Raw genomic sequence first — 23653 nt, 5'->3', positions numbered from 1 at the left:
CTGTGTGAACTGTCCCTTAAACGCTGGCTTAAAATATGTGGTTTGTTTACGAAATGTGGTTAAACATGCATGTTTCAGTGGAAATGATTTGAAGTATATTGTATGATGTAGATATTGACTTGTTGCCACCGATTGGCCTGAAGTGATGCAGTCTTAAAGGGGGCCTATTATGCAAAATCACTTTTATAAGTGGTTTAAACAGTTGTGTGGCAGCAGTGTGTGAATAACCAATGTGCAAATTACAGGGGGTTTGGGGAGGGTTTGACCCCCTCCAATATTGCTTGATCCCCTCTGAAGGACTTTAAGGACCTACTCACACTATACCATCCGTACCGTGCCCAGGCCCGTTTCCCGGATCGTTTGAGAAGTGTGAGTGCGCTGAATCGCGCTCAAGCACGGTTCACTTGGCCGGCCCTGGCCCGATTGGAAGAGGTGTGCCTGAGCGCGGTACACTTGGGCTTTGGCTCGGTACGCTTGTGTGTGAGTGCAAAACGCGCCAAAGCCCGAAACCGAAAGCGAGAAGAGACTTTTAAGGGACTGTTTGATATGGATTTATTAATCATTCTTACTGTTCAGTGATCGCAAACTGCCGTAGTTTATTAAAGACGCAAACCCCTCACAGCACGCCAGCTGCGCGCCTTCAGCAGACCTCCTCATTCCTGCAGCACGAGAGCTTTATGATTGTTTATGAGCGCCAAAAGTGGCGGATCTGTTCGGCGAAATATCTGACTGCGTGTCCCTGCATCCCTAAGGACTGTTTGGCGAAATATTTGACGGCATATCAAACGACTGAAACGATATAACTAGAGAAATCTCCACAGTGCTACTGAGTGAGAGCGTATGGCAAGCCGTTTTAACATTTAAAACTTGTTCTGACTATCCATAAATATATTTAGAGATATCTCTAATTATATTTTGACTAGTCATAATTATAATTCGACTAGTCAGAATGACAATTAGAGTTATCTACAATTACAATTGTACTAGTACGAAATCAGATTGGAGATATCTGCAAATATATTATGACTAGTCATATTCCTTTATTGACTTCCATTGAAAAATATTTGCAGATATCTCTGAGTTTTGACTCGTCAAAAATCCAATTCAAGATATCTACAACTGTAATTCGACTATTAGTAAATTAATTAGAGCAGTGGTTCTCAAACTTTTTTCACCAAGTACCACCTTAGAAAAAAATCATCTCTCCAAGTACCACCTTACGACGCTATTTTTTAACCAGTATTAAAAAATAGCGTCATAGGCCTAATTAAGCAGCTACAGGTGTGCACAGTTTAAAAACGATGCCGATTAATTCCTATTATTAAGAATATGTATTATTATCAGTCACTTTAAACATTTGAAATAGTCTGAACATTAACTGTGCTTGCAGATAAAAAAAAAAGTTTTTGTTAAAATGTGCTTTTAAAAGTTCATTAAAAATGGCGCTGTTCTTAAAAAGTAAAAAGAAAACTGCTGTACTTAAATCTAAAGTATTCATTGTAGCCTATTCATCAAAAGCTGGAGATGTTGCTTTTACCTTATAAATATAGGCTATATGTCATATTCATACACTTTCAGACAAATCTTGAAATATATGTTAAATGTACATATGACAGGGTTCATACAGGCACAATCTAATGAAAATCAATTCCAGCACCTATTTTTTTTTTTCAAGACTGACATGTATTGAAGACCTGAAAAGTATTCTCAGCAACCCATAAAACATTGCATAGGAATAGATACAAATAAAAAACATAAAAAATAATATTTATTAATCATATATTAATAATATAATAAACCTGCCCTAAATGCTTGTGAAATCTTTTTTGTACTCAAGTAAAAATACTATTACACTGCTAAAATAACACAAATTTTAGTTAATAATATTGATATTAGGTAAAACTTTTTTAAAAAGTACTAGTTGGTTACTTTTGAAAAAAAAAATCTGATTTTCATTATGAAATCACTTTTTTACGTGGAAACCTGATTGAATGGTTTAATTGCTTAAATCCCAAAGCTACATGTATAGGAAATTGCACTAACAAAGAAAGTATGGTCGATTTTTCCTTTCATGACAATTAATCTTTTTCAATAGCACTGGTAAAACTTATTATAAATAATCTTTAAGGCCATAGAGACACTTTTTGCCCATTTTTTTAAACGATATTTACAAGCTTTGAAAGGTTTAATTGAAGTATATGGTAAAAAGATTTAATTTAGCCTTTTATTTACATATTTTAAATTATTTTTCTTTACAATATGGCAAATTTGTTTCTTAAAAAGCTGTACATTACATGTAGATTTTATTTTACATTTAACCGAATCTAAAATAGAAACTTAAAAAAAAATACAAGTACACTGTCAGTAAAAAAAAATTAATAAAACAAAATGACTTCATTTTACTTGAGGTATTTGAAATGACAACACTACATTTATCAAAGCAGTGCTTTAAGAGCCTTATTGTTAATTTTGATAAATAAACAATAAGTAACAACGGATTGCTTTGAGCTGTAATGCTTTAAGACAGATCAGAATACAGCTAAATGTATAAATCACACAAATACCTCATCCAGAAACATTTCCAGCATAATTATTTTTTCGTAAAGAAAAAAAAATTAAAACATACACCTAAAAGTAAGTTTCACTTCACAACACAGCCAAATAAGAAGACCATTAGCATTGTCATCGATCATGTATCAATCTATTTCTAAATACTTAATAACTTTGAATACTTTTGACTAAATTTAGTCAAGGAACAAAGATAAATAATGCCTACTTTAATAGTGGAAAGATCGCGATTGTATTCAATCTGAGCACACAGGCGATCCTGAGAGGACTTGCAGTTCATTTGAAAAAAAAAAAGCCTATTTAAGAGCTCACATATCTGTTTTAGCGATTTGCGTACATGAATGCGCTCTCGTGTTAAAATAAATCACTCGCCGCATTTGCAGAAATGAGTTATTGCGCAATACCTTCATCCCCGCGCCGCCATTCAGAATGTATAGAGGAGTGACAGGTCAGAGACGAGAGACTGGCTGTCGGAGAGCGAAACGTGTTTGTAGATCATTAAAAAGGCAGGAAATATGTCCGCGGTTTAATTACTCTGCTAGACATCTCTATAGTGGAAACATCCGAGAAGCATTTATCCAACAAAACATTTGTTTTAAGTTGTTTTTTTCTGTCTCTGCAACACAGAAAGCATTTGTCCCGCCCTTACGTTTTACGCAACTAGACAAGGTCGACTGTGATTGGCCATTTTTCATGTCAGTCAAATCACGCTTCAGAATCAATTCTTAAACTTCGGGAAATGATTTATAGCAGCTTATGACACAATGCACTAAAATAAACATTCTAAGCACAGCGTTGTGATCGTACGCTTCACAAAACAGCCAATGCTGATCACATCGATGTTATATTACGCATTAAAGGATTAAAAGTGTTAATTGTTTCTTTCACTGTTCAGTGGTTCCTCCGCGTACCACCACAGTTTGAGAACCACTGAATTAGAGATATCTTCAAATATATTTGTAAATATCTCTAAATATGATGAATTAAAGACATCTCCAAATGTATTATGACTAGTAAAAACTCAGAGATATCTCTAATTACAATTGTGACTAGTCAAAACTCAGTTAGAGATATCTGCAAATATTTTTCAATGGAAGTCAATGGAGGAATATGACTAGTCATAATATATTTGCAGATATCTCCAATCTGATTTCGTACTAGTACAATTGTAATTGCAGATATCTCTAATTGTCATTCTGACTAGTCGAATTATAATTATGACTAGTCAAAATATAATTAGAGATATCTCTAAATATATTTATGGAGTCAGAACAAAGATTTAAATGCTAAAAAGGCTTGCCATAGAGAGCGCTTCTGAACAGCGCAGCAGCGATGACGTAAGCGTGCCGAGGCTCGATATGGTGTGAGCGCGGGCCGTCGGGGGAGACGGGAGGGGGGACAAGCGTGCTTTGGCCCGGTTCGAGGCAACTGTACCTAGTGTGAGTACGGCCTAAAATAACATGTATGAGAGGTGGGTCAGCATGTTAATAGTAAGAAAATGCTTTCTCTGATCTATGTCCTTAATATTAATAATAAAAAAGTATAATGTAAATATACATTTGAGAGGTTCATAGCATTATAAATGCATAATTGTGCCAATCAATGCTAGGAAAATATCATTCAACAGTCTGAAAATAGCAGCTCTTGAGGACCAATACTATCTAAAGTTTTCACAACACACATTTCTTGTAAAATACTGTAAGTGTTTATATCTGCATGTAGCCCAACAAAAAAAATGGACACATAATTTGTATAGTTTGACCTACAGTAACCCCTAAAAGTCACTAAATATCCCTCAAAACACTGAAAACGTATGCATTTTAATAATAAATTAGATGTTATTTAAATACATTCTTACATTTGGTTTACTGAAGCATGTATTACCAAACTACTACCAAAAAAGTTGGTACTACTACCCCCCACAGATGCACATGCATTGATTTTCGACATGTTAAGTGGAAATGACTTGACAGTTGTGGAAATATAAATTTATATCATTTAATTTCAAATTAACAATAATCTATGTATAACTAAAAAGTTGTATTCTCTGGTTTTTAATTATATTATTTCATTGACATGCCAGCTAGGAGGGTCATTTAACCTTTGCCTTGCTGACTACAGGTTAAGCCAAAGTGATGCAATTATCAGTTTCACAGCATGGGGTGTCTATTGTTTTCTCTTTTCAATCAACTGGTCAGGCGGTTTCTGTCTCCAGAACGTGATGAGATCAAGGCCTGAAAAAGCAGTTTACCATGCCGACCACAACTCTTAATTTGCATGCTTTGTTTAGCCATGTCCCCTCCTCCTAACAGGACAATATAGACAGGACATCTTTGTCTTAATCAGACTTGTGTGAGACTTGTGAGAGACTTGTGAAAGAACTTGCAGACTGCAGACCTCTAGTAGGCTCTTGCAGACACATGGACATCTTAAAGACGCTGTATGACTGCAGATTAACCAACACGTCTCAATAAAGGAATTCTGCTTGTTTCGAGTCTCCTGGACTGGGTTCTTCTCTTCTTTTCACTCATTTATTTTTTTACAACACAGTATATGGTAGTTCGTCATAAAAGCATGTTACTGTATACCACTGTAATCAGGCAATATATGAGTGATTAGGAAATAGCTTAAAACACTCTTGATAAAATCTTATTTGTCTTAGTTTAACTGGGAAATAGGTCAATAATATTAGCCCCCCTATAATAAATATATATTTTACTTCCTTTCATTTATATAGCATTTTACGGCAGCCATATTGCGCATCAGCTGATTGGTGGAGAGGAGACAGATTATTATTAAGATTAAGCCAATTATAATATGGGGATGGTTAGGAGGCCAAATTTGGCCAGGATGTCAGGGTGAAACCCAAACATTTTTTTTAATTCCCTGGGATTTTTAACAACCACAGAGAGTCGGGACCTCATTTAGAAACTAACATTACTTCCAGCAGCAACTTAGCTTTTCTATGTGGTCTCCCATCCAGGTACTGACTAAGCACAGCCCTGCTTAGCTTCAGTGGGCGACAATGTGAGAGCTGTCAGCTTGCTCTTTGATTGGCTACAGAATTTTAAGTTCGTTATACAACGACTTGTCTAATTGACCTAATTAACCTAGTTAAGCCTTTAAATGTTGCTTTAAGCTGAATACTACCATCTAGAGATATAGCTAAGGAAATATTATCCACCGTCTTTATAGAATTATTAAATAATTATGTATAAGAGTTGTTTTTGAAAAACAATTTCACAGATAGGCAAATGATTTTGTATTTAGTTGTATATTCCTTAGTAAGAATCTAAAAGTAAGTGATTGAAAATAAGGTCGGTGGGCGCACATCCTATGAAAACTTCAAGCAGGCGCTCGATCAAATGTGTGAATGTTCTGCTTTTATCTCGATGTTTCTCAACAGTGCCAGAAGAGAAGTTTTTGACGCTGGAAGTTTTCCACAAGTTTACTCTAGACAGAGCCAAGCAGGACATCCGCAGTGTTTGGCGGGCGATCCTGGCCTGTGGATATGACCTGCACTTTGACAGGTTTGCAGGTTTTAAAATGATCTTTGGCTTCACCACATCAGCGCTCACATCACATATATCACAGAAAAAACAGGCAACACAAATACATTCAATATCATCACATAAACCACATTAAAAACTCAATTATTAATGAAATTCTAATGGCAGTCGGCACAAAGGACATTTGATACACAGTTTTCTTTACTTGGGTCTATGTCACGGTTGCAGGTTTGTGCGCTCTTCCGGAGTGTCTGTTTGATCATGGGTTTGTTTTGTTTTTGTTGTCCACGTGTATTTGTTCTGGTCATGTGTTATGACGGCACTCAGCTAGTTTCATTAGCTCGCCAGCTGAGGCTCATTATCGTGCTTATATATGGGTGACATTTTCTGTGTTTCCTTGTCAGTTCGTTACGTGTGCTTATGTGTGCATTTGTCTGTGCTCAGGACCGTGAGGAGTTACCACTGGACCCTGTTTTCCTGCCTGATCCTGTCATGATTTAGCGTGATCAAAACAGAGAAACAAAAAGGTGCGGATCCAGGTGCAGATTATTTATTTACAATGCAACAAACAAGGTGATCAGAATACAAAGTAACAAATAAACGACAAAACCAGAAACTAAATCAGACAAGGCTCAGGAATAACAAACTCAAACAACTAAACTTAACTAGAAAACAGACGAGACAAATAACACACAAACTAGACTAAGGCAAAATACAAGAACAAGATCAAAATAACAAACTCGGAATACTAGACTTACTGGATACTCAGACAAGGAAGACAAACGACGCGATAACAAACAACGGTGGAATGATGGAATATATAGTCCAGATAATCAACGGTAACACAGAACAGATGAGATGACAGGTCAGTGTATGTGTTCCGGTGTATGCGCGTGGTATGTATGGAATTGTAGTCTTTCTGGGACGCTGTAGTGCTTTCTGAGTCCTGATGCACTACAGCTCCCTCAGGTGGTCACTGACGGATGTGACAGATCCCTGCCCTGTTTTCTCCTAGTCCTAGCACCGCACTCACTCCTTGCATTTATTTTGACTGTGTCAAATAAATATTATTTTTCACTCGCACTTGGATCCATCTGAACATTTATTTGACTGTGACAGTCTAATGCCGAGTTTAGACTGCATGATTTTCCAACTAGTCGTGTCACAGATGTTTTCACACTGCATGACTATCTGGGCTAGCGTTTCGTCGCTGCTTTGTTTACACTGCAAGATGGTTCGGCGACATGGACATTCACATTGCATGACTTTACTATAGGGAGAATCACCGACAACTTCGTCCAAACTATGTCTCACAGCCAAAAAACATGTAGTATAGCCTATCTTTTGTTATTAACTACATAATGAGAAAGAAGCCTTTAATGGGGTAGAACATGTACATGTTTGCTCACCTGGGTTTAAAGGGAATTAGCCATTTCTCCTCAACGTTGATAATGAACTAATTTCTTTCTGTATGAAACATCAAGCAGACACGGTTGGTCCTGAGTCCTGTCAAACCTCCACTAGTTTTTCCTCCATTTCGTGGGTCCAAATAAACCGAAAAAGAGCGCTTTTAACTTTTCCCCCAGCCTCCCGCTGGCCTGCAGCAGGTATACACACACGCACACACAAGTGAATGCTGCTCTCTCATTGGCTGTAGGCGATCGCTGATGTTATTTTCAGTCAAAACTCAATTCACACGGCATGATTTGAATCGCCGACAGCTCCAGATATTTAGCACGCCAAATAGCTCACAGGCATCAGCGACTCATCGGCGATTCTCTCAGATCGCGTCTTTGATCATTCATACTGTGTGATTGTCACTCACGTGCACGAGCAGCGATTTGCCTGTGATTTCAGGCATTTGTCGGCGATTTCTCAAAACCTGTCGGCGAGCCAAAATCGTGGCTAAAATCACGCAGTCTGAACTAGGCATATGACGTCTTTTTAATGGCAAAAGCCTAGATGCTATATTCAAGGGATGACAACAATCTTCAAGAATGGCGTGTGCTTTCTGTTTAATTCTCATTAAGTACATTTCATTTGGTTGTCTTTGTGCTTTACCTAAAATTGCACTGGCAATTTTTACTACTCGGCACAGTTTTTGCTTTTCTTTAATTGGCAACAGGCCATACCATTCATTTTAGGTCAATGCTGTCATGAAATTTGCTGTGTTTTATGAAGACATTGGCATCTCATTACTACATTTACAATGGTGTCCATGTAAATGTACTCAGTAAAACTCAGATGATGTCGCGAGCTGTCAAAGACAGTGCATTCTGTCTTGTTTCCCCCTTAAACACAACTTTTGTAAATCGTCTGCTTCACGTTGCTCTGTCAGAATCCTTGTGAAATATAGCCATGCTTTTAAACGCTTAGTTTAAGCAAATTTGATGTACGAGATTATGTGAATCTGAAGGGAGTCAGGGAGTCACTGTCCTGCGCGTGTTCTGTGTGTGTGTGTGTGTGTGCACGTGCGTGCATTTCCTAGAAACAAGAACAAATGCCTAAACATCCGATGCCGCGGTCTGTATCCCTCAAAGTTGTTTAAATGTTTAAAGATGGTATGACCAAAGTCCCTGTAAGAAATAGTCTTTGGTGTGACACAACGCGTACCAGGGCGTGCCTTTGATGTACCGCTTGATGCTTCTTACGTCCTTGTCGCAGCACCAGTGGCAACAAACTTAGGCACCGAAATTTATATGCTGATTCAGTGATCCTGCTTGTGAGAGACTGTTCTCACTCTCAGCTCACATCATTCAAAAGAAAAGGTCCACATTGTCCCCCGATAACGTCAACAGACTGGACTGTCTTAGCAACTGGCTAAATGTAGAGGAGGATTAAGCTAAATTGTTTCTACTTTATAATTAATGTTCTCAACTCACAGCAATCTAACTTTTCAATGAGTGCAATTGTTTGTATTAAATACTTTATTATTATTATAATTTTCCAAATTCCATATTTGCAATGCCTGTATTTTGGCATTATTTTGTAGTCCACTTAGAATCCAACATGGAAATCAATTTTTTCTTTATTGGCATTGATTGTTTTGAAATTCACATGGCACTAACAGGCCTATGTTTTTATTTCTGTTATAAATATGGCTGTCCAGCAGGATCTTGATGGTTTATTGTGGGTATGTTGTTTACATGAAGAAATCTGTGTTACAAGTTAAACAAAAATTCTAATAAATAATTATATTTTGAATTTAAATAGTTTTTGTCTTGCGTTTACATAAAATCTACATTTAAATAGCCAAAATGACAAGTCGATGCGTAGCTCTACAAATCCTGAACCATGCGAGCCAGTGGCGACAGCGGAGAGGGAAAAAAAACTTCACCTGATGGGAGTGAAGAAAAAAAACCTTGAGAGAACCAGACTCAGTTCGGCACGACCATTTTAATTTCTCCGCTGGCCAAAAGTCTTGTGCAGAGCTAATTGCAAAACAAAAAGTGTGTTTAATTAGTTAATTTTTTTTTATCGATTGACAGCACTAATGTTTTTTTAAAACTGGGAATGGTACGTAAAATGTTTAATAATGTGGTTCCTAGTTATTTGGTGAAGTATTTTCAAATGGTGAGGCAACAGGGGTTTGGATTTTAATATTTGTTTATTTAAATTTAGAAGTGTAGTGGGGAAAAATATGTTTTTATATACAAGTGCAATCATGTGGAGCAAATTACCAAAATCTGTCAAGGAAATAAAAGACTTAAGAAGGTTTAAAAAACCTATCAAAAGATGATTGTTTGTTGAGGATAATTAGTTTGCATAGTAGATGAGGATGTTTTATTTGATATGTTACTTGATTGTGAATAGGGTTGCAGCTGGAAGGCCATCCACGGCATAAAACATATGCTGAATAAGTTGATGGTTCATTCCACATTCCCTGATTAATAGAGGGACTAAGCCGAAAAGAATAAGGAATGAATAAAGGAATAATTGTATTTGTGAATTATTTTGTTCCTGTTTTAAAATGTGGAGGTCCTGTTTGTTTTATGTATCATCTGTATTTTGAAGCCATACTTTGTTTTATTTAACTGTGAGGAATGCAATGGAAACAAGTCCAGGGCTTTATTGGGTTTTTATCCTCGACAGTTTTTATTTTGGCGAAACAGTGACGCAGTAGGTAGTGCTGTCGCCTCACAGCAAGAAGGTCGCTGGTTCAAGCCTCGGCTCAGCTGGCGTTTCTGTGTGGAGTTTGCATGTTCTCCCCGTGTTGGCGTGGGTTTTCTCTGCGTGCTCCGGTTTCCCTCACAGTCCAAACACATGCGCTATAGGGGAATCGATTAACTAAATTGGCTGTAGTGTATGAATGTGCATGTGATGGGTGTTTCACAGTACTCGGTTGCGGCTGAAAGGGCATCCACTGCGTAAAACATATGCTGGAATAGTTAGTGGTTCATTCTGCTGTGGTGACCCCTGATGAATAAAGAGACTAAGGCCCAGTTTACACTAATGCGTTTTAGTTTGAAAACGCATAAGTTTTGCTACGGTTACGCCATCCGTCCACACGATGCCAGGGTTTTTGAGCCCTGAAAACGGAGCGTTTTGGAAATGCTGGAGTGGGTGTTTTCATTCTAAAATGCTGCTGCTCCGTCTCAGTGTGGATGGGGGAAAAACGCAGACATCTGAGGGCTGCTGAGATTCGCTACTTGATTGGGGCTTTTGTGTCATTGCGTATCCTTCCCTTATTCACAAAGCCCCTATCACATGACTATAACAAATGGCTTTAACGCTACCAGAAGACAACAGACCAGCCTTCACTGTAAACAACAACATGGACACAGAAATGGGTCACGTGCTATACGGACGGAGATATGTTCAAAAACGCTAGGTGAAACGCTAGTGTGGACGTGGATCGTTTCTGATCTAAAACGCCGTTTTCAAACTAAAATGCATTAGTGTAAATGGGGCCTAAGCCGAATGAAAAATGAATGAATGAATGAAAGATGAAGTAATTTCTCATAATCTGTCTGCTGACTCTCCTGTGTGTGTGTGTATAGATGGCCGGATCAGCTGTAACTCTGTGCTGTTGGCTCAGTCGGTCCTGCATGAGCTGCAGGGTTAGAGCTGCTCTCCGACTGAGCTCTTCTATCAGGGAAACGCTCAGAGTGTCCGCGAGTGGCTGAGCATGGCCATCAGCAGAGCTCTGCATCAGGGGGAGGACAGTCTGCTGGACAGATCTGCTGCTTCCTGCAGGTACCACACACACACACACACACACACACACACACACACATCATCATCATCATCATTATTATCGTCTTAAAACAGGTTCTTGGGAACTCGGGAGACTGCGAAAACACAAAAGAGATGGTTGCCTAAACTTCAAAAGACCTTCCTGTCCATCCTTCTTCCCAAGACACACAGACACACAGGGACACACACACACAAGGCTCCCGACGCTGAAATGGACTCAGAACTCCTGATTCAGCCCATAAGTAAATGTTATGTGTTTGTAAACTTTGTATTTCATTTCGGACTTTTCTATCATGTGAATCTCTCTCTCGTGCCCTTTTTAAGACACTATACCAGCTAAGAATGTGTGAATCATGTTGATGTATTTCTTAAAACTGTCGTGTTTAATACCGTTAGGTTTCTCCTGCCATTTTACAACACATGATGCGTAGCACGTGATCGTAATCTATACAGCTTAAATGATTTAATGCTCTGAGTTAATGTCTCTTCGCATGCTTTCGGGCGGACCCTTATTTTGCATATTAGCGGTCCAGAGACAAAGAAAATCTCCCGCTCAAACTTTGCCAGGAGACCATTGGTCAGTCAGTAGTTGACATGCCACCACAGTTTAAAACCCAGCTGCGCGCGCAACTCTGCGCAGAAGATCCAAAAGAAGTTTTTTAAAAGGTGCGCCCCCTTTTGAGGCGGCAAACCGCATTTCTGTAACTGCATGGCTCATCCGAGCCCAAGTTTTTACATTTTTTCGGCAAAGTAAAACTCAGTTTAAAGTTGCGATCGTGTATCCTCCGACCTGCATTGCAAACTCCACGCATCAAGAAAGGACAGATTTAATAGATGAGACCCACAGAAGAATCAAGATTTTGACACGCTGTTGAAGTTTATTAGAAACTCACACCTGAGCAACGCATGAGGCTTCAGTCTCCATGTGAGAGGCGTCTTTAAGCTGCGATCACCAAAAAATCCTTTTATATAAAGTATTAAATACGTTTCAACAGTTCAGTACTTTCTCCTTGTGTCGTTTCATTGTTATTACACAAAACTCATATTTTTTGGTTTTGTTTTATGTTTATGTTTGTATTGTTTGGGTTTTTACCAAAATCTGGTTCAATTCCATGTCAGCAGCTCCTTTAGAAAAACATGACGTGTTTAATACTTATTTTCCCCACTGTACATTTATTTTATTTTAACAGTGATCTGCATTATTTTGCATTCTCTAAGTGAACAATCAGATTCATTAAGACCATTCCTGCTGACTTTAGCTCATATCTATATTTCTCTCCACAGGCGTGTCTCCCCCTCCTGGAGCAGTGCTGGTGTTGCACTCGTTGCTTCTTGAGTTTCCATTGGCGATGGTCTTCGCTGAACAGCTGCTAACCTACAGTGTAGGAGAAACCATAGAGCGCTCTGAGGATGAGCTGGACACGGTGCCCACTTCTGTGCTCATTCAGGTGGTGGAGCTGCTAGGTGAGATATTTTAATTTGCTCTGAGTTTATACAACCAGGGGTGTATAAACTGAATCCTGGACACCCCTGCCCTAGACATTATATGTTGCATTCAACACATTGCTGTCTTGTTTATTTCTACAGTTTGTTTTCCTTTTCATTAAGTCTGTAAGGGTCTTAAATGTGCTTTTATAGTGTCACGATACTGGAATTCGGTACCAATCGATACTGAAGTTTAAAAAAAAAAAAAACAGGCTCATTCTGAAAGCGTAGTCCCATGGACATTTCTGGAGACCGCGAAATACGTCCCGGGAGGTAATTATTTTTGCATTTTTTGTTTTCGCGAATCCACAAGAGGCTGCTGTGTATGCTTTTTCAGATCTCAAATTTCTTGAGTAAGTTCTCCCGCTAGTGCCGTTTGCGCCCGCTGTCCACGCGTAAACCCACCGGAGGCCACTGTTGACCGACCTGACTGTCTGTCTGACTGAATTTCTAACTGGCCAGCTGACCAGTTGACTGACCCACCCTCCTCCTTCCGATTGAACCGCCGACTCACTTACTTCCCTAAACCCAACCAATGATTTTCAAAAGCCGTCCAGAAAAAGAAAAGCCCTCGTCTGATTTTTACCATGTTTTTGGATTTTACCACATTCTCACCCTGTTATTCACTCATTCATTTTATTTTTTAGATTCTGTTTTTGTTTTATCTGATTTCTGGAACCGCTTTTCCCTGGACTCGAATCTCGTCATCATCGTCATCCTGGTCAACTCCTCTGTGGCGTCTCAAGTCCGTTGACGTACACGATGAGCTAACTGGACAAACTGGTTGCGGTGGGAAAGCCCTCCACAGTTAGCGTTCGTTTAAAAAAAATTTAATGCAGCCATACCATACGTACCTCCGGCTACATAATTCGCGGTCTCCAGAATCGTCCACGGGACGATGTTTTCAGAATGAGCCTGTGATGCTGTTTAAAAACGTCCATTTCACGCTAACATTTGAGCGCCATTGAGCGCTTTCTTAAACAGCGCTGATTTGCCATTGTGTTCACATGCTCAACAGAAATGACTGCAATTGGCCGTGAAGGTCATCAGTTTACCGAACTCACCGCTGTTTACTGAGTGTAACCACATATACTGGGACACTGTGTTTTAAAGTCACATCCATCAGCTGATTTGGATATAAGCTGACATATGAGCAATCCGCTGATGAATCACGTCTTAAAAACGCTCCAGTGTAACACAGATAACAGTTATTTTAAACACTTTCTATAGTCTTTTATGAAAATTCAAAGGGTTTTCTTTAAAATGATACCAAATTTTTGCATTTACACCTCTGCGTGTGGATTTTTGAAGCTTTTAAATTTGGGTCAGCAAAATCCAGGTGGAAATCCCAAAATAGCACTGGGTTTAAGAGGCTAATGAAATCTTATTGCTTAGTGTGACCGATTAAATATTTAAAGCTGCAATCTTATACATATATTTATGTATTTATTTATACATACATACAGTTGAAGTCATTTTTTTCCCTTTTTTATAAGTATTTCCCAAACGATGTTTAACAAAGCAAGGACTTTTTCACAGTATGTCTGATAATATTTTTTCTTCTGGAGAAAGTCTTATTTGTTTTATTTCAGCTAGAATAAAAGCAGCTTTTTTTAAATCACCATTTTAAGGTCAAAATTATTAGTGCCTTTAAGCAATATTTTATTTGATAGTCTACAGTACAAACCATCGTTATACAATAACTTGCCTAATTACCCTAATTTGCCTAGTTAACCTAATTAACCTACAGTAGTTAAGCCTTTAAATGTCACTTTAGCTGTATAGAAGTGTCTTGAAGAATATCTAGTCAAATATTATTTACTGTCATCATGGCAAAGAAAAAATAAATCAGTTATTAGAAATTAGTTATTAAATCTGTTATGATTAGAAATGTGTTGAAATAATTTTCTCTCCGTTAAACAGAAACTGGGGAAAGAAATAAACAGGGGGATTAATAATTCTGACATCAACTGTATACACATACATACATACATACATACATACATACATACATTAATACATACATACATACATTATTTCTAAGTATATACAGACGCTTAATAAGGGATATGGTGTGAGAGGTGAATTTAGGAATTTTACACCCGTGAATATTATTATTTTATCAACTCTATTCAGTCAAATATAAATCACTCTTGCAGGTAGGTTTAGTTCTGTGACCGAATATTTTCAGAGAAGAAACTGTTCCGCACTCAATCCTTCATTAAATAAACTGAAGCAGCTGAGGAGACAAAGGTTTCTGCTAAAAGCTTCTGTAAACCAACAGAAACGGGTTATTTTTCAATAGATGTATATGTTAAAACTTTAAAAATACCAACACACACACAGAGAAAGTCAATGTTTTCAGATTATTTTATTGGTTTGACAAATGTTACATATGTATCTCCAAAGCATTTGTGATGTTTACATTAAATAGGACATATAAAAACAATTGACATAGTAGTGGTGGTTTTTCTAATAAATAATAATTAACAGCACATTAACAATCATCTGTAGGATAAAACAATAGTAATAAATAGTTTATCTAATAGTCAACAGATTAAGATTCATTTATAAACAATTTAGAATCCTGTTTGTGTGCGCACACACGCGCTCCCAGCTGATGGTTGCTTAGCAACGACAGTCATAGAATGTGTTCTATAGTAGTTCTATGTTAGAACAGCTCATCTCAGTTTGTCAGCATTCAGGACGGTGACTTGGTAAATCACACAGTTACTGTACGAATTGACAAATCTGTGATTGTGAAGGACTCGTTCGCTATGGATACTCACTATAATCAGTCTTCAGACAACCCTCATCACGAGTGGTCATCGGTTGTTCTGACTTTGGACCCAGATGTGGACGAACAAGAACTGATTGAGTCAATGAAACAGTTCAGCCAAATCCACTCTTTGGATTTTTCTTTTGATGAAGACACTAATTGCAGACACATTTATGTGACTTTTGAGCATTCAGGACGGGACCAGCAACCAGATCCTGTGGTCCCCACGAGCCGCTTTATTGAGCTGAAGACACTGCTCGTGAGCAATCTGCACCCAATGGTTACTGAACAACAGCTTATTGAAAAGTTTGGTGCATTGGGGTCCATCTCGACTGTGCAAGTGTGCAGAAACAACATCATCTCTCCTGCTTATGCCTTTGTGACTTTCCATCATCGACGTGATGCAGTGCGAGCACAAAAAGCTCTGAACTTCACTGATTTACTGAATAAACCTCTGATCATCATGTGGGGCCCAGACAAGACAATTGAGGTCCTCTCAGATAATGACAGCAGCTCTCCAAGACAAACAGAGGAGAGAGAGACAGCTGGAGAAACAGAGGAGAGAAAGACCAGTGAAGAAACAGAGAGAGAGGCCGCTGGAGATACAGAGGAGAGAAAGACCAGTGAAGAAACAGAGAGAGAGGCCGCTGGAGATACAGAGGAGAGAAAGACCAGTGGAGAAACAGAGAGAGAGGCCGCTGGAGAAACAGAGGAGAGAGCGAACAGCGAGTCTTCATGGGGAAGAAGGATCTCCAACAATGTGAACAGTGCTGTGAAAGCTGCGGTGAGCAGTCCAGCAGCCTGGGTCGGAGTCGGCATAGGTGTCTGTGCTGCTTATGCCTACTTCAGAAGCAGGAGCTAGTGTGGACACATTCTAAAAGGTAATTTCATCTCATTTAAGTGACATGACATCTGACTGAGCTTAGTAACACTTCTGGAACATGCTGTATGTCACACACACATATGTATATATAGAATTCTCTGTGGGTCAGAGGTCATGTTAATTCATACTCAAATTCAGCTTTATTTAGACATCGACACTGATTTTCTTGACTCTGTTCTCTTCCAGACGAGAAGGCCTGCCTCACGATCTCCATTCATCATCCCCAGAGTGACCAATCACTGCTCCAGAAAGAACTTGATTTCCCCAGCAGGCCAAACACTTGCAATAAATGTGAATTGAATAAACTGTCTTGTGTGTGTCTCATTCAGCATTAAAGCTCAGCCTTGTAATTTATATTCATCCAAGAGAAGCATAATAGCACTTTGTTCCAGACACAGAAGTAAACAATAGGATTTTCTTCACATCTATTGATGTGATAGACAATAATTTAAAGACCGCATGAGAAGAAGGACTGCATCAAAGAACAAGAAAAAATACAAAGTTAAGTTAGCAACACTGCCGGTCCAATCGCACGAAAACGTAATGGGCCAACCTGTGACCTTAATTAAGATTGGCCAATATAATAAGGTTTCTCAGAAGATGCCGCCCACTGAGCTGCAGTTTTCAACTCGCAAAACTTTTCAACTCGCAAGCAAAGATTTTAGATCTGCAAAAAATGAAAAAAAAGCAAAAGCAGAATGAATGATAATAATGAATTAATCTGGTGGTGACTGCATAAAATGGCAATAGTTAATTTTTTGCAGTGTAATTTTTTTATTTTAATGTTTTTTTTTATTATTTGAAATCTTTTATTTTTTAATTGCATTGTACCTAATTTTGGTCAAAAACTTCATGTTTGTTTGAATAATAAAGACACAACATTAACTTTAGGGTACATGGGTTCAAAACTTTTTAACTCACAAGCAAAACATTTCAACCCGCAAGCAAAGATTCTAAATGTGCAATAAACGACAACAGAACAGAGAGCAAAATCAATGAGTGTGCAATGAAAATTCATTAATGAAATTAATTAACTGCATAATAGGACAATTGACAAAAAAGTGTATTTTTTGTAATCCAAAATATTTTATTACCATTGATAATAAATCGTTTTTTAATTAAACATGTTTTTTTATTTGAAACCTTTTAGTTTTTAACTACTCCGTAATAATTTTTTCTTTAAAACTAAATATTTTTGATTGAATAATAAAGAAACAAATCTAACTCCATACTTAGTCCCTTATTTATAAGGGGTCGCCACAGCAGAATGAACCGCCAACTATTCCTGTGTTTTACGTGGCAGATGCTCCTACAGCTTCAACCCAGTACTGAGAAACACCCATACACACTCACATTCACACACACTCATACACTACGGCAATTTAGGCCCCGTTTACACTAGTGAGTTTTAGTTTTAAAACGGCGTTTTAGATCAAAAACGATCCGCGCCCACAGTAGCGTTTCACCTAGTGTTTCTGAACATATCTTCGTCTACACCAGTGGTCACCAAAATTGTTCCTGGAGGGCTGGTGTCCTGAAGATTTTAGCTCCAACCCTAATCAAACACACCTGAACAAGCTAATCAAGGTCTTACTTGGTATACTTGAAACATCCAGGCTGGTGTGTTGAGGCAAGTTGGAGCTAAATCCTGCATGGACACCGGCGCTCCAGGACCGAGATTGGTGACCCCTGGGCTACACTAAGCCACCAAAAACGTATATCACGTGACCATTTGCGCCCTCTGGGCATGCGCGTTCTAGTATAAGCAGGAAGCATGTGTCTCGCTTGGCATTTGGTTGTTGTTATTGTTATTTTTGTGGACAGATGACGAGGTCGAGTTGTTACTAAACGTAACAAATGAATAACTGCACAATGGCGCCTAAAACAGACAATAGTGCAAACAACGCTCCCATTTCTGTGTCCATGTTGTTTACAGTGAAGGCAGGTCTGCTGTCTTCTGGTAGCGTTAAAGCCATCTGTTATAGTCATGTAATAGGGGCTTGACGAGTAAGGGAAGGATACGCAATGACACAAAAGCCCCAATCAGGTAGCAAATCTCAGCAGCCCCGCCTCCGTTTTCCCCCCATCCACACTGAGACGGAGCAGCAACATTTTAGAATGAAAACGGCCGCTGCAGCGTTTCACAAACACTTCGTTTTCGGCGCTTGAAAACTCTGGCGTAGTGTAGACGGATGGCTTAACCGGCTTAACTTATGCGTTTTCAAACTAAAAAGCATTAGTGTAAACGGGGCTTTAGTTAATCAATTCCCCTATAGCGCATATGTTTGGACTGTGGGGAAAACAGGAGTACCCGGAGGAAACCCAACACGGGGAGAATATGCAAACTCCACACAGAAAAACCCTACAGGCCCAGCCCAGACTCGAACCAGCGACCTTCTTTCTGTGATGCATCAGTGCTAACCACTGAGTCAACATGTTGCCCACAAAAATAAATACACCCCATTTTAAAATAATATTAAAATGAAAACTGTATAATAATCTTGATGCATGTTTACTCCAATGAATCATTTTCTTGTCACTTCTCCTGATTTGCAGGCCTGATATTTCACGATACTAAGGTGACGGTGATGAACAGGGTGTTGAACGCTGCGGTGCAGTGGACGGCAGATAACGCAGCACCCGAAATCACACTCAACCTGTTGGAAATTGTTGGAGGTAAAGACTTTATTCACACTGAAGGTAATTTAATGTCTGCATGAACTGGAAGCTGCGACCACTTTTTTGTTCGTATTGTATTGCAGGTCCTAGAGAAATTAAATATTAAATGAGTAAACAGAGGGCGTGGCTTGTTTTTTTTTTTTTTTACTGGGAGTTGATTAGATGTTGTAAAGTCTGTGTTTCATTCAGAAAGATCTGGAGAGGATTTGGGGAGAGTTAAGGCTGATTTATACTTCTGCGTCAAACGAACGCGTATACTACGGTGCAGCCTACGCGTTGACACATAGCCCTGACGTGCACCTCTCAAAAAATGTAACTACATGTCGCAACGACGCATAGCGCAAGCTTTGTGATTGGTCAGCTTGGTAGCGCTGATGAGTCTGGGTGGGACCGATAACAGCACGAACAGCGCGAGCCCGATGGAGCAATTGTTTACAAGTGTGGGGCCCCGTGAAGGAGCTCCGTATGGAAAGTTTTGTTTTGTGTTTACCTCATGGTTAAAGTTGTTGTACGTCCGCCGGTTCCTGCCTCAAAATGAGCGAGTTTTCATCCACTGGTTTATAGCCCATAAAATCTACCTTAAGAAGTTGCCTGGACTAACAACAACAACAACAACATGGATAAAGGAATTTCATTTCTCCAAATATAACCAATAACACTTGCTCCTTACCAATCCACTCTTTAAAAACATGTTTATCTACTTTGGGAAATAGTCACAAAATACATAAAGTGAGGGTATGTTAAAACCTACATTTTTAAAAAGGATCTCTAACAGAGTTTATGAGCTTTGCTAGAAAATGTAAAAGTAAGAGTTTATAGATTGCAACAAGCATAATATAACATAATTCACTATTTGGATGAACAGAACTCAACCAGTCGTGTTTGTATAGCGTAGGTTTATAGTCTCAATACACTTAAACAACCTCAATCGTCAGACAACCTTATCACATTTCTATAACTCTGTCAGGACCACTTTATCTTGAATCATCTTTATAGAGGATTAATTGACTATTAGCACATACAGGCTGGTCATATAATTAGAAAATCTTCAAAAAGTTGATTTCACTAATTTCATTCAAGAAGTGAAACTTGAAATTAAGAAGTGAAACTTTACATTAACTTTTATATAGACTGATATATTTCTAGTGTTCAATTCTTTTAATTTTGATGACAACCAATGAAACCCCCAAATTCAGAAAATGAGTACCACTTAAGACCAATACAAAGAAAGGATTTTTAGAAATCTTGGCCAACTGAAAAGTATGAAGATGAAATGTATGAGCATGCACAGCACTCAAAACTTAGTCTGTGTGGAAAGAATGCATATATTTACAATTTTCACTTCTGAATGGAATTAGTGAAATAAATCTATTTTTTGATGATATTCTAATTATATGACCAGCACCTGTGGTTTGGATTGGTGGTATGGTTCTGTTCTGGGTAAGAACTCCATGCATACAGAGCAGGTAGACCAGTCATAACCCCCCTAAAAGTTAGCAGAACAGAACTAACATAATGTATTGCAGATATCATATGTTGGTAACAAATGTACAGAATAATTCAGGAATTTAGATTTTAGATTGATTCAAGGGGAATTGAAATAATAAATCCTGACTGAACAAGAGGAAGAGCTGGGGGTGGAGGAGAGTAAATGAGCTCTGGAGAACACGATAGCAGATGATAATACTGAGGCGCTAAATATATGTATGCTGTGATAGTGATCATATTCCTATATGTAGACGTGATGAGGTAAAAGTCAGCTGATGCAAGCTTAACTAACGTTACCAGCCAGAACTGATGTTTATATATTTAGCTCATTAGTTGATTTCATTATGTTTGACTTCTACACTTAACTCATCTGCATTTAAGCAAAGATTTTTGAAAATAATAATCATTGTCATTATTAACACACAACATGTGTGTTAAATGGCTGTTTCGTATTTTCACTGAAAATGAAAGGAGTCGGTTATGTTAGCAGCTATAACCGTAGTCAGAATGATGTGAGTGTGGTTAAAAAGTACACTGTTTACTTTAGAAATTTACTCGACTTGTCCTCGGGAGTTTGTTTTCCATATCAAACTTGCGAAGTCTGAAGTCTCTGAGCCTACAAGGAGAGGATATAAGACTGAACTTTGTAGGCTACTTAATATTGAGGAAAAAGCCCCAATCCGTTTTCCGGTGTCTCCGTTTTCTCCCCATCCACACTAACACGGAGCAGCAGCGTTTTAAAAATGAAAACGGCCTCTCCAGCATTTTCAAAAAGCTCAGTTTTCAGCGCTTGAAAACTCCGACGTAGTGTGGATAGATGGCGAAAAAACATAGCAAAACTTATGCGTTTTAAAACCTAAACGTATTAGTGTAAATTGGGGTTAAGTTAGGTTGTTCGTTTTCTTGGCCCTTCAGACACTGCTCATTGGTGACAGTGACACTATTTTAAATTAAAGATTTCTTCACAGCTTGTGTCTCCTCCTCAGACCATGGTCCCTTCACACACCATCTTGATGATACATGGATACCTGAACAATAAAAAACAAAACAAAATGTGTGTCATTGGATTTAGATGTGCTAAAAATCAACTTTGATTATTTTCAATGACAAGACATTTCATTAGGCATGGTTTATACTCAATGCGTCCTTTAGTTCGCCTGAGTGCGCGTGGCGAATGTGACATCATCGCTGTGTTTTCAGAGGTTCGCTGTAGGTGTGCGCGAGACGATTTTGGCTGACGGAGCTCACGAGACTCGAATGAACAATCTGTTTTCGCTCGAGTCTCTTGTTTGAGTTGAATATGAAACACTTTAAGAGATTTTGTCTAAAACAGAACAACTGTACAGACATCTTTATGATCCATGATTATAAGGATAACCAGGTGACCAACAATTCTTGGCTAGAAATTGCAACAACCGTGGGAATTGAGGAAAAGTTTGGAAAAACCTGAGGGATAAGTTTGTTTTAAGCCAAAAGAGGCCATGGCAAAAGTGGAGACTCAGATACACAATTACAGTTTTTCCACCAGTCATAGATTTTACACTGATGTTTATATTACAATTTTAAATGTAAAACAATTTAATAGTTACAAAACTAAAATTAAGGACCCATTATTTCTTTGATAACTGGAAAGGAATATTTGAAGCTATCGGTTTACAGTATACTGATGTCCTGTTTTACTAGGTTTTATTGGTGATAATGGTCAGGAATGTTGGACCATTATTGTCTTTTTAACATCAGTTGAGAACAGAAACCAGCCAGACACTGATGTGTGAATTGTGGCGGAGCTAAATCTAAAAAGCATCTGTATTTTTTAGTAAGTGTACTTTTTTTTTTTTTTACTTTTATTCTTGCCATAATAAAAAAATATATATAGTTGTAGAGTAACCCATGTTCTCTTGTCCTTAATATTATAATCAACTTAAATACTGTAGGTAAAACTGTCCGAGATATGAACAAAAGCAAGTGATGCATCAAAATTTGATTGAATAAAATCTTGAATGGTTATAAAAATCCTTATAATTATTAAAATAAACTTTAAAAACAATAAAAATAATTAGTTTAAAAATCTCGAATTAAATGAGGTAGTTCCTGAAACTTCCTACTTATCTGTTTATCCTTCTGACTTTACGGTCAGTTTCTTTTATATATGTATATTTACACACAAACACACACACATATATATATATATGTGTGTGTGTGTGTGTGTGTGTGTGTGTGTGTGTGCGCGTGCAAGTGGACCTCAATACTAAAACTACATCTGGAAAATAATAATATGAATCTTCCAAGAAGAAAAGTTTGCAGCAAGCAGCTTTGAGCCAAAGACTAACTAACAAGTTCAGATAAGACCAGGGTGACATTTAAGAAATGATAATGTATATTAATTTTGCACTTGTTACACAGATTTACTTTACCACATAAATAATTACAGGGACATATTAAACAGAGCTTAATTATTTTAATGTTTAAATGGTAAATGCAACCTGACTATACATCTATGTTGTACACTGTACAAAACAATTGTTCAGACAAGATGATAACAAAAAGTTATAGTAACAATTATAGTAGTATTACAACCCGAAATCAGAAATAGTTGGCACTGTATAACAAAAGGCAAAAAAAAGTAGTGATTTCTAAATTTACTTTGACTTGTTTTTCATTGCAGACAACACAAATGAGATGTGCCCCTGGCTTGCTTAGTTGGGGACACTTAATTTCATGCAATTATCATTGATTTAATGACACTGATCATGTTTAAACAGAACTGACGACGCTTCTGCATTCAGTAATGAAGTATCTTAAACTAAAAATAGAGCGTTAAACTCGTCATTATATTCTATTGACACTGAATTCTATTAGACCCTGTTAAATTCTATTCAGTGCTTTGACACAAATTTGTAATATTAAAGCGCTAAATTAATAAAAGTGACATTTCATTTTATCTAAACCGTGATAATATTGATAATCATGATCATTTGGGTCACCATAAATGTGATTTGAAATTTTCATAACGTTCCATCCCTAGTCACAATAAATAGAGAAGACAAGAAGTTGAGCTTCTAACAA

The 23653-nt window shown here is 38.0% G+C and overlaps 1 protein-coding gene across 11 annotated transcripts in view; it reads left to right on the top strand.

The window, feature by feature from the left end:
- LOC137487222 (uncharacterized) overlaps positions 1 to 19214 on the top strand; it is a 51276-nt gene extending 32062 nt beyond the window's left edge. The window contains exons 4-10 of one of the 11 annotated variants that reach the window (XM_073936013.1): positions 5975 to 6098; positions 6522 to 6604; positions 11078 to 11273; positions 11349 to 11515; positions 12558 to 12737; positions 15524 to 16418; positions 16607 to 19214. In XM_073936013.1, the coding sequence (XP_073792114.1) occupies positions 15536 to 16399 (864 nt within the window). In that variant the 5' untranslated portion in view covers positions 5975 to 6098; positions 6522 to 6604; positions 11078 to 11273; ... (1 more) ...; positions 12558 to 12737; positions 15524 to 15535 and the 3' untranslated portion in view covers positions 16400 to 16418; positions 16607 to 19214. Of the gene's footprint in view, positions 1 to 5974; positions 6099 to 6521; positions 6605 to 11077; positions 11274 to 11348; positions 11516 to 12557; positions 12738 to 13374 lie in introns of those variants that run through there. The other 10 variants (XM_073936017.1, XM_073936014.1, XM_073936019.1 and 7 more) reach the window with 10 other exon arrangements.
- Positions 19215 to 23653: the final 4439 nt, after the last annotated feature.

Source organism: Danio rerio, chromosome 21 (assembly GCF_049306965.1).
Source record: "Danio rerio strain Tuebingen ecotype United States chromosome 21, GRCz12tu, whole genome shotgun sequence".
NCBI lineage: Eukaryota > Metazoa > Chordata > Actinopteri > Cypriniformes > Danionidae > Danio > Danio rerio.
The sequence above is the reverse complement of the archived record's forward strand: the minus strand, read 5'-3'. Positions and strand labels throughout refer to the sequence as shown.